This window comes from Homalodisca vitripennis, unplaced genomic scaffold (genome assembly GCF_021130785.1).
Source record: "Homalodisca vitripennis isolate AUS2020 unplaced genomic scaffold, UT_GWSS_2.1 ScUCBcl_116;HRSCAF=1235, whole genome shotgun sequence".
Taxonomy (NCBI): domain Eukaryota; kingdom Metazoa; phylum Arthropoda; class Insecta; order Hemiptera; family Cicadellidae; genus Homalodisca; species Homalodisca vitripennis.
In genome coordinates, this window is record NW_025776229.1 from 14,543 (window position 1) to 27,627 (window position 13,085).

The window sequence follows — 13,085 nt, forward strand, 5'->3', positions numbered from 1 at the left end:
AAATGGGAAAAGAGCCTACATGGGCCTTAACGGCCTGTGCGTAGACTCGAGTTGAAATTGTTACGATTCGAATTTTATCTTGAGCAGTGTGTAGATTAGTTTTATAAAACTTTTTAATCGAAAGCAGAATAACTTATGGATATGACTTGGAATTCTGATAATTAGCAATGAATGTAGAGAAAGTAGACAAAAACAAATAAAAATATTGAGTGAACAAAAATTTATTAAAATAGGATAATTACTTAAGTAAATGGATTTTTCTGTCTATGGTTTGGAGAGGAGAGGAGACAATTGTCAGATAGTCTAGGTCTGTCTGTAGTCAACAGAGATAAGTAACTGGGCCCTCACACTGCTTATGAGAATCAAAAACTCCTTGACATTTTTCTTAAAAGCCTCAAGAGAGGGAGAATCGAACAGCTTGAAATTTCTAAAACTATTAGAATAATTTCGATATAAAATATGTGCTAGATAAAAACTGTTTGTTGTCTAAAATGATTTGTGTTGTTTAATAGTGTTAATTCCGATTATATTTGCATAGTTTGTGTTATAAATATGTGGGATTGTAGAAAAATTGAGCCGAAATGTTTGTAAATATGAATAATAGGACTTTAATAAAAAATGTTTAATTGGCAGAATTCCTGTTTCTCGAAACAATAAATCAGAGGGATCAACTAGTTACATTTATCAACATCATAAAGTGTATGGATAGTTCACAATTTCCATTGCTTATTACTATCAACCAATAGGTATCTTCACCCCTCTTGTACATTTTTCTGTAACGATTAACAAGGAGTAATGTAAAATTATTTATTTTACTCAAATACATTTTTAAGCACATTAAAGTTTTACACAAAACCCATAAATATTTTGTATACTCGGTTTGAATATAGAAAAAAACTCATTTTAATTAGGGATACACATTTATAGACTCTTGCATCTACTGTATGTTAGTGCTTAAATCTCATCAGTACCTCAATGATCAGTTCAGTTGCAATGATTATAAATCATTTAACTCAGGTCTACAATAGTTAGTAGAGTGATATACTCTATTTACATTTTTTCATCGATCAAAAAATTTAAAGTACAGGTAAGCTTAAAAAGACTACTTCAGTAAAAAAAAACCATATTTTTATTGCTAGTGTTCCTGTATAAGGGAAGAGAAAATCATTGAAACTAAGATCTTTCAAAATTGCCTAAATAGTCATTTATATAAGGTTTTGCCGGATATTTGCCTCGTTGGGGTTCAAGGTGTAGTCTGGAAAACAATGAATCGTTAAGTTTTATTGAATTGTTTCGTTGAAATCTGTTTAGTTCGTGAGCAATTTTAAAAGTATTATATCACAATTTCTAGAAAGCCAACCATTATCGAGTATTTTATGAACAAGTATGAACAGCTCTGTTCATTAGGCTAGGGTTACGTAGTCAAAGTATTAGATGGTTTAAATTCGTCACTGGTGCAATCTATGGTAAAAATATACGCTAAAATTATCTCTTTAAACTGCCTTACACCACTGATCAAACATCGTGAACTTAAAAGATTGTCTAATATATAAATGTAAATATATATAAGTTTAAAAAATTTAGATTATGTTTCGAGACATTTTCATCATTTTTATTTTAAAATTATAAGATTTTGATTTTTAATTTTTTCTCTGCAAACAAACTTTCCTCTGACTTGAATGTAAATAAAATAATTCTGATTTGTCAAGCCATTCCCATTATAAACGATTATTAATACGTAAAGCGATTTATTTGTATTTTATAATTTTGTTAATATCGCTTCTTCTTGGTTGAGGCTCAATTAATATTTAGGTAGAAAAAATTACCTCCAAAGTATCCGACATTGCCGTTATAATTCTAAAAACATACAGCACAATGTTGGTGAGAAAACCATTAAATATGTACTTATCTTAAGTTTTATTATAATAAAAATTATTGCTTAACTAACTATTATTATGTAACTATAATATAAGTGTAATTGTACTTATTACCTAGTATAAGTGCCACATACGATAAAGTCCTATGCCGTGTGGTGGCTGGACAGTGACCTCTGTCACATACAATCAATGACTCCATGTCACATAGATGGGACTACAACTCATCGTCATCTGTTACACACTGCCAGACTCCTATCCTGTGTGGTAGGTAGACAGTGACAGAGCAAATCAATGGCTCCATGTCGCATAGATGGGACTACAACTCATCGTCATCTGTTACACACTGCCAGACTCCTATCCTGTGTGGTAGGTGGACAGTGACAGAGCAAATCAATGACTCCATGTCACATAGATGGGACTACAACTCATCGTCATCTGTTACACACTGCCAGACTCCTATCCCGTGTGGTAGGTAGACAGTGACAGAGCAAATCAATGACTCCATGTCACATAGATGGGACTACAACTCATCGTCATCTGTTACACACTGCCAGACTCCTATCCCGTGTGGTAGGTAGACAGTGACAGAGCAAATCAATGACTCCATGTCCCATAGATGGGACTACAACTCATCGTCATCTGTTAAACACTGCCAGACTCCTATCCCGTGTGGTAGGTAGACAGTGACAGAGCAAATCTATGACTCCATGTCACATAGATGGGACTACAACTCATCGTCATCTGTTAAACACTGCCAGACTCCTATCCCGTGTGGTAGGTAGACAGTCACAGAGCAAATCAATGAATCCATGTCCCATAGATGGGACTACAACTCATCGTCATCTGTTACACACTGCCACACTCCTATCTCATGTGGTAGATGGACAGTGACAGAGCAAATCAATGACTCCATGTCACATAGATGGGACTACAACTCATCGTCATCTGTTAAACACTGCCAGACTCCTATCCCGTGTGGTAGGTAGACAGTGACAGAGCAAATCAATGACTCCATGTCCCATAGATGGGACTACAACTCATCGTCATCCTGTTACACACTGCCAGACCCTATCCTGTGTGGTAGGTAGACAGTGACAGAGCAAATCAATGACTCCATGTCACATAGATGGGACTACAACTCATCGTCATCTGTTAAACACTGCCAGACTCCTATCCCGTGTGGTAGGTAGACAGTGACAGAGCAAATCAATGACTCCATGTCACATAGATGGGACTACAACTCATCGTCATCTGTTACACACTGCCAGACTCCTATCCCGTGTGGTAGGTACAGTGACAGAGCAAATCAATGACTCCATGTCACATAGATGGGACTACAACTCATCGTCATCTGTTAAACACTGCCAGACTCCTATCCCGTGTGGTAGGTATACAGTGACAGAGCAAATCAATGACTCCATGTCACATAGATGGGACTACAACTCATCGTCATCTGTTACACACTGCCAGACTCCTATCCCGTGTGGTAGGTAGACAGTGACAGAGCAAATCAATGACTCCATGTCACATAGATGGGACTACAACTCATCGTCATCTGTTACAAACTGCCAGACACCTATCTCATGTGGTAGATGGACAGTGACAGAGCAAATCAATGACTCCATGTCACATAGATGGGATGACAACTCATCGTCATCTGTTACACACTGCCAGACTCCTATCCCGTGTGGTAGGTGGACAGTGACAGAGCAAATCAATGACTCCATGTCCCATAGATGGGACTACAACTCATCGTCATCTGTTACACACTGCCAGACTCCTATCCCGTGTGGTAGGTGGACAGTGACAGAGCAAATCAATGACTCCATGTCACATAGATGGGACTACAACTCATCGTCATCTGTTACACACTGCCAGACTCCTATCCCGTGTGGTAGGTAGACAGTGACAGAGCAAATCAATGACTCCATGTCCCATAGATGGGACTACAACTCATCGTCATCTGTTAAACACTGCCAGACTCCTATCCCGTGTGGTAGGTAGACAGTGACAGAGCAAATCAATGACTCCATGTCACATAGATGGGACTACAACTCATCGTCATCTGTTACACACTGCCAGACTCCTATCCCGTGTGGTAGGTAGACAGTGACAGAGCAAATCAATGACTCCATGTCACATAGATGGGACTACAACTCATCGTCATCTGTTACACACTGCCAGACTCCTATCCCGTGTGGTAGATGGACAGTGACAGAGCAAATCAATGACTCCATGTCACATAGATGGGACTACTAACAACTCATCGTCATCTGTTACACACTGCCAGACTCCTATCCCGTGTGGTAGATGGACAGTGACAGAGCAAATCAATGACTCCATGTCCCATAGATGGGACTACTAACAACTCATCGTCATCTGTTACACACTGCCAGACTCCTATCCCGTGTGGTAGGTGGACAGTGACAGAGCAAATCAATGACTCCATGTCCCATAGATGGGACTACAACTCATCGTCATCTGTTACACACTGCCAGACTCCTATCCCGTGTGGTAGGTGGACAGTGACAGAGCAAATCAATGACTCCATGTCCCATAGATGGGACTACAACTCATCGTCATCTGTTACACACTGCCAGACTCCTATCCCGTGTGGTAGGTGGACAGTGACAGAGCAAATCAATGACTCCATGTCCCATAGATGGGATTACAACTCACCGTTTGTCCTTTCCATTCATCAAACCCTGTCACCTGCATTCCGATATTGCGGCTAATATTACTGTTACAATAGGTTAATTATTTTAGTATTAAATAGTGAAAATTGTTCAATTTTAGCCTCAAGCATTAGCGTTCAACTTACAGACAGAAACTCCAATAATAGAAAAGTTTGTCCCTAACGAGTATTGGGGTGGATAAACAATATCAGCAGCAGTAGAATATTGAAATCGACTTATAATTTCCTGTCTCTCGCACATTGCTCTGGAAATTTATGTCTTTTGATAAAACTTCAAGACTAGTTGTTGTGCTCGGTTTATCTGTGTCTTACTTACAGACACTTAATTTAGTATAGCAACAAAGTTGCTGTAGATAATATTTATCTTCAAATTTATTTGAAACATTTGAATTGAAACTTTGTAATCTATAGTCATGACATAAAACGAAATACATTAATATCACTATCAAAACAAGACAAAATTGTAACGTATAGTGTAGTAATACAGTAATAGATACAAACTTAAAACTAAAAATTGAAACAGTACATCAAATGATTAAATGCGCGGACATTAATCTAGTTTTAATAATAAATATATTAAAAAACTTACAAAGTGTCTTGATTCAAATTTCAATTTACATTCACTCGTTTATTTCAATTTTACATATTCCTGGCCTTACCAAGTTATTTAACATGACAGTTAAAAAATAGTCGTTATAGTTCATTGTGAACAAGTAGGTAAATGTTGTGGCAAATGGAATATTAATAATGTTTATTTTAAAAATATAGGATTACAACTGCATTTGTTTGAAAAATATTTTTCTTTAGGTCCATAAATAACGTTCTTGATTTATTTAAACTTTAACGGCCGACATATTAGTACGAAATAGCAGTACCAAGCTGGCTAACGAAGTTTGTGAGATATTTATGAGATTAATATCTGTACCTATTTTAAAATTATTAGGTCTTGTTATTAATCCGTTATCGCTTAATTAATCTGTAATATACATTCTGTAACTGGGGATAGTTTTAGGCTCTGGCTGTACCATCGGTGAAATTATATAGACACTTTCCGTACATGCTACTTGTAGATTAATAACAATAAGCCGATTTAACGTAGCTATTACTGGACTGATTCAATACTGATATTTAGTAACTTCCAAGTCACCGTTGACTCAGCGCGGCGTTTGAAATTCGGGTGCACAATTGAGTGCACTACGATGTTTTAGACACGATCCCCAAAGATGGCGGAATAACCGAGTTTTCTACACATAACGTAGCTTGGTGTACGAATACGTGGTATGAATAAATACGTAGGTGCTAGTGTAAACGCAAGCAAAGAATAACAATATTAACATTAATTAGTTACATATTTATATATCTCAGATATAAAGCTCCCCAGTTAACATTTAATATATAGAAACTATTTGATTATAATAGTTTAAATAATTATTAAAGTACGGTACCAATGTAACGTGTTTAATAACAATACAGCAATTCACCTTAACAAATCCATCGAAAGAAGTATAACTACAGCAGAAAACAAAATGCATGCCATTTCCACTACATGAATATATTCAAGCCCTTGTGACAGTCGGCTATTTTCTTTCACAGCATGGTCCAGTGCGCTGCAATTCTGTGTCGCCATGTCCTTCTTCCACTGTCTGACACCGCATTCGGGAATAGGAATGCCTGGCTGAGGAACAGCTAAACAATAACATAACCTCAAAGTTAGTGTTAATGTATCAACTAATTCATTTTGATAGTGGTGTTATTTTTAAATGTTCCGTGTGTTAAGAAAAACACACTAATGCCAAAACTCAAATACCCTCAATACGACAGCCCCCATTCTTCGGGACAACGGTTATCGCAAGATAACAGAATCAAGCAACGTTGAGCGTGGCTGCTGCTTGGATTGGTGACCGCTGAGCGATCCTATCCTTGCAAGTACTCCACCTACCCGGCCATTGGTGGTGGTTAGGAAATCGCCTATAAGCCAATGGACCCCAGGTTAAGTGTTAAAGAGAGTTTCTTAGTCTTAACTTCGCCTGATAAAGTAAGACATCTTTACTTATTTTACATCATGACTTAACTGATTATACTCGTAGGTTGCTTTTGCTATAGTAAAAATATAACACTTTATTAATACTCTACTTTTTAATTTTTAAGGAATTTATTATACTTTAAACATTTTAATGTACCCTGCGTGGTTAAGCTCAAATATTGCTTGTATAACAGTCGTTTCTCTTCTATATAAGGAATATTGAGATTATTCTGCAATATGAGTACAAAATTAATTGTTAAAATTGTTAATAAAAGTAATAAATTTAGTCAGTATAAAAACATTTTAGACTAACAATAACTTGTTTTTACGTATACCACCGAACCTACAAACAATGAACAACTACTTTACAAATTGTTGATCTCTGGGTTAAACCCTCCATCTGGAAGGAAACATTGCTTTGTGGATTGCTGTGCTGTTTGCTTGACTTGAGACATTATAAAAAACTATACAAAATTTGGAGACTATCTTTACCTGCTTTTACCAGATATGCACTGAGTCTTAGTAGAGAGAGCATGTTGAAAGAAACACATTTGCAAGCGAATTTCGGAATTGAAAATCATTTCATAATAGGATTTAATGTTTTATTAGAAACTAATCTGTAGAGAACGACAGAGACAAATAAATGTAAAGAACTGAAATTTTCCTTGAATATAATTTCTCTTTAGGTAATCTGAAAGTTATCTTGGGATATATTTATAAGATGATTAACTTAAGCCAGTGCAAATGAGAACGGGAAATACTTTACTAAATTGCACTAATGAACTTGTCTTAATATATGTGCCTTGCTTTAAAAATTATTATTATCCTTGATAATGCCAAAAGACTATTATTTAAAAGTTAAGTTAGATTGAGAAAGTTTTGTAGGAATAACTTTTAAAAACCATTTCCGATTTGAATTTATTATAAAAGGTATCACTCATACCAATAATCAAGTTTCAGTTCAGAATAACCGTAAGTAAAGTAGGACGAAGTATTTTCGGATTTCAAGTCGGTCCATTATACATTTAATGAATTCGGGACTAGTTTCAACAAAGTACGTAGTAGTAGTAGCAAGTCACTATACAATGGACGAGGTCGATCCACCAAACACCGGTGATTGACGGCCCGACTGAAGTCGGAGTGCAAGTCGGCCGACTAAGCAGTGGATGGAGTCGAAGTTTGTTTGACCGAAGTAATTTCATCAAGTATTTCATTATGCAATGGACGAAGTTGACCCACCAAACACTGATGATCGATGACCCGACTGAGTGAGCGGAAAGTGAGCGATCCGGAAAACAGGCTAATCGCTCCCCTTCCCCTTCCGATAATGTTTCCCGATGGGCAAGGAGTGACCATTCTCTCGCAGCGATCACAGTTGTCACAGTCACGGAAACAGTCATTCCCGCCCCCGAAGCCACGTTTGGAAGCGGGAGCGGACACTACTGTCCCGACTCCTCATCGAGTCCCACATCGAGGAGAGGCTGGCTCAGCACCCGGGGACTGCAGAGCCACACACATTCTGTGCACAAACATAAGTCTCTCCAGATGAGCAACACAACTCCTGTTGAAAGTGCACCTCGTTTCCAGGAGAGATTCCTCCTCCCAACGCGACAGAGTTCTCCACGAGAGTAACATAAAAGTTGATGCACAAAATTTTCAAGCAGGGCGTTGACATAATATAAATCTTTAAAGCCAATATATTGCCTAACTAGCACACTGTCTAGACTAGAAATAATTTAGGTCTTTGAAAATTTAGTACTATACTGTGAAGGGGCTCTCGTTTAACGTACCCACCATTGCACCCTGGACCTCCCCGGTAACTTTCCCTCAGATTGCTACATCCTACATGGATATAAATAACATGTAGGCTTACTCCTAAGTAACTTAACAATCTATTCTTAATATCTAATATTGTTCCCCCCGACAACACTCAACAATAGACCCCAAGTTCTTCACACTGTCTACTTAAGTACCTTAAATGAGAGTTCCCAATAACCAAGACACTCACGAAGGGTCGTTAAGAGAGGATATATACATAAGTATATATAATAAGTATATTATATATCCTTATGTATATATATATATATGTACATGTACATACGTACGTAATTATAAATATAAAAAGATAACGAGCACACAGTTGATATCAGCTGAAATTTATGTACTATCACGAGGGATTTTCTTTTTCCGGCAAAAAGTGCAGGATAGCACCGAAAGCTCCCCCTCCCTCCACCCAAGCCCGCACTGATGGCCCAGGGGCATTTCCGATCAGTACTTTCCCGACCTTCGATCACGTCCAAGACCGTCCAACTCTTTAGACGTCAGATCACGTTGGAGGTCGGAAGTCTAATAATGTGATTTATTAGGTCCCGGGTAGTATAAAAAATCTTCTAAAATTAATCCCGCTCAATCTTAAAAATTAACAATTGCTCAAACTGTAGAATCCATTCATAAGTATGAACATGCCACAAAGCTGAGCGTTCATTGTTTATGGTCTTGTACTGACAAGTATATTCCCAGAGACTATGTCAGAACTGGTACGCGCAACTTGTAAACATGAAGGGTGATATGATGTATCGATAAAACAATAGAAATGAAAACAATGGGACTGTCGGCTAACACTGATCAACTGATAAATATTCCACTAGCGATCAGTGGCCGGTATGACGTCACAGTTTATAAATACACTAAGCTTTCATCCCTTGTCCTTGTTACGAGACAACCTCTATTGAGCTATAATAATTTTCATCTCTATTATTATAGCTCAATAGTTAAAAGCCTATTTTTCATTTTATAAGCACACAACCTTGTTCTTCTTAAAACTTTAAACTTCCCCTAGGAAGAACTCAATCATCAGACTCGCTAGTTTGCTGGAAGTCGAAATGGAAAAACACCGAAAAAGTTAAAAATATAAAACGATAATTGATTACATATAAACGCAGCTACGGTGCGAAGAGCTGATTCAGTTGCGAATGTTAAGTTTAGCTCCAGTTCACCTTTCTCTTACGTGCAGCGTCTGAAATCTGATGTTGCAGACTTGACTTTTGAAATCAGAAGTCATGTTCGTTTAAAGGGATCCAAAAACGGTCGGCGGACGAAGAACAAAGAAGCTCAAAAGCTTTACCTAGATTACACTAATTGTTGTAGTCTGGGTGTCTCTGATGTCTAAACGATGCGGGGGGGGGGTTTGAAGCTGCTTTTAGTACATGTTATTTTTTTAATTTGATACCAAGTTACTAAGAAGTTTATATTTGTTTATAAATTATTAAATACTAACATTTTAAATTGTTATTGAGGCGTATATTTTGAGCTTATGTGAATTTTATGTATAAACAAATAATTATTTGAACACCATCAGTAACCACAACAAAACACTAACCTACAAAAATGTATGTCAAATCAATACTGTAAACTTTAAAGACCAATATTTTGAGTTAATGTACTGTTACCATTTTGAACCTTTTTATAATTATAACTCATTATTACAGATGGATGCTGATTTAGTAACTAAAACCGTTACCGTTACTAAATACAGATTTGTTTGTTACCAATGGCGCAGTGTATCCGGTTAAGCAATGTCGAGCGGAGTTTCTGCTTGAATTAGTGACCGATAAGCGATCCTGTCCTTGTAAGCAGCCCGCCTGCTGGTCCACAGGAGGTGGTTTGGCGCTCACCATTAAACTGCTGGTTCCCAGTTTGTGTCAGAGTTCATTGGCCCTAACTTCGCCTGTTGAAATTTCATTGTTTATGTTTTCCTTTTTTTCTCTAAGAGGAGAAACCCACCTTAACCCCTTAAATATTTTACTTCAATATAAAAATAAATGATAAGTGACATCATTGGTGTAGTGTTTATAGATTTATTAAGGATTTCAACTGCATTTTATAACTTCATCAGTAGACGTGTAGTTTGTCTTCAACAAGTTGCCCGCTAAAACAAGACGGAGGAGTTCAGAAACTGCAATAGCCTCCACGAGTTGTTCACGAGGATGACGAGGCTCTAGTAGACGTAAACATTGTTCTCAAAATGATGGTCGCTCAACTTGGGGAGTTCAGAAACTACCATACCCTCCATAATGACTGGTTTATCTAGACATATAATAGAAAATTTAGCACTGTTTTTTAGTAAATCGAGGAGATTATATATTGATATAAACACACTAGTATTTGATAAGAGAACGAAATAAGAGTAATATATAAATATAAGTAATATTCACAGTTAGTAATATAAATTTTATCAATGACGATAGATTTTATGTCTGCACTCTGGTGTGAATTTCTGTAACAAATAGAGCCATATCTAAATTTAAGAACAACATTGTTTTGAATATTATTGGCACTGTATTAAAAAAAATAACGCTAAATTCTAAAGTTAGTTTATCAAACCGTTTATGACTGGCTTTCAAACATGTTTTTACATTTTGAGTCATCATAATTAATTGTGCTGCCCAAAAAGTATAGTAACAGTTGTGTGAGATTTAAGTCAGAAATTTAATCTCGCAAAGAATTATACAGGTTCTGTTTATTAAGAAGGAATTGGATATTAAAACAGTACTCACACACGCACACATTCAACGAATTCATCCCAATTCTCCCTGTACACTTTGGGTACAGAGAGGATTAAAAACAGCCCTCAACATGCATTTGGCAACCTCCATACAAACAATTTAGTGGCGTTATAGGTAGAAGAGAAAAGAGGTTTAATTACCTCAATAAATAATAAAAAATAACTTTAAATAATTACTTTAACTTTACCACTTCTTCAAATAATTAACTTATGGTATGAAAGCTGCTCAAATCACTGTTACATGCTGTGATTAATCATTCTTAAAACTAAGTGTACACTTTGGGAAATGAGAGATATTGATATAGAATATATATGAGATAGTAAAACATAAAGGTAACTCATCCATTTCGGATCCTCGTTGTTATCTTGCCGTACTTCCTGTTGATCAAAATCCGTTAACACACATTAAGAGCGTTCAATATTTTTAAATTCTTTTATTCGTCGTTTCTAAGGTAATATGTAAATTGTTGATACATTGTTGAAAACGTTTGTTTTTATTTACTGCATATTACAAAGTAAATCTGTTATTACAGTAGTAAACAAACCATTAAATTAATAGTAAGTTATATTTACAATAGTTGTTTAAGGCAAGATTCAATTATGAATTTATATGCTGTTAATATCATAGAATGTATAATATATATATATATATATATATATATATATATATATATATATATATATATATAGCGCCACCCATGGAATTTAAGAGTAAACCTCAACCTGTTTTCAAAGTTATTAAATATGTGTACTAGAGCGTATATTTAAATAAAAAACAAACAAGGTTCTGAATTATTATATAAAATTATTATTTTTGTTAATACGTTAGTTACGTAGAGAAGATAGGACCGGCTGCCATCTACACGGTAACTATAACTTACCTACCAGATATATCATCTACCGTTATAACTATCAGAGCTATCAATCTAACCTATAACTGAACTACAACTATCTACATTAATCATTACTGATGGCATTTGAAGATTAGCAGAACATTCTTTATGGAAACGTTTCTGAGAGCCGTTATAACTATCAGAGCTATCAATCTAACCTGAACTACAACTATCTACATTAATCATTACTGATGGCATTTGAAGATTAGCAGAACATTCTTTATGGAAACGTTTCTGAGAGCCGTTATAACTATCAGAGCTATCAATCTAACCTATAACTGAACTACAACTATCTACATTAATCATTACTGATGGCATTTGAAGATTAGCAGAACATTCTTTATGGAAACGTTTCTGAGAGCCGTTATAACTATCAGAGCTATCAATCTAACCTGAACTACAACTATCTACATTAATCATTACTGATGGCATTTGAAGATTAGCAGAACATTCTTTATGGAAACGTTTCTGAGAGCCGTTATAACTATCAGAGCTATCAATCTAACCTATAACTGAACTACAACTATCTACATTAATCATTACTGATGGCATCTGAAGATTAGCAGATCATTCTTCATGGAAACGTTTCTGAGAGCACTATTTACCCTTTTATTAGAATTAATTCAGTTCTAAAATTAATAATTAAATTTAAATACCTCAATTTAATGGATAATCGTACATTTTAACCAATTACTGAATTCAACTATTGACATTCAGTCAGACTTCGATAATGCACTTTTTAGGTAATAAAACAGCCTGAAGATAGCTTACATTGTATTTTCAAGATCGTTAACTGAAGGAATGTGATCACTTTTATTGCTCAATCTACAAATGTATACTAACTTTATTCTTTGTGACAAATAACCTGTAAGAACACCATTAAACTTTTGAGTATGTTTATACTATATAAAAATTGTGATACTTTAGGAATCATTTATTTTTTGTCAGAGATGTATGAAAAATAAAGTTTTAAATAATTAAAATATTTTAAGGCCAATATTTAAAGTAAGGAAATTTGTATTAGCACATTAAT

General features: G+C 35.7%; 1 protein-coding gene across 1 annotated transcript; it reads left to right on the forward strand.

The window, feature by feature from the left end:
- The first annotated feature begins 2,176 nt into the window (after window positions 1–2,176).
- Window positions 2,177–8,227, forward strand: LOC124370351. The gene is made up of 5 exons (XM_046828640.1): window positions 2,177–2,345; window positions 3,166–3,363; window positions 3,478–3,771; window positions 4,230–4,493; window positions 7,962–8,227. The coding sequence occupies exons 1-5, from the start codon at window positions 2,177–2,179 to the stop codon at window positions 8,225–8,227; spliced, it is 1,191 nt and encodes a 396-aa protein (XP_046684596.1).
- The last annotated feature ends 4,858 nt before the right edge of the window (window positions 8,228–13,085 follow it).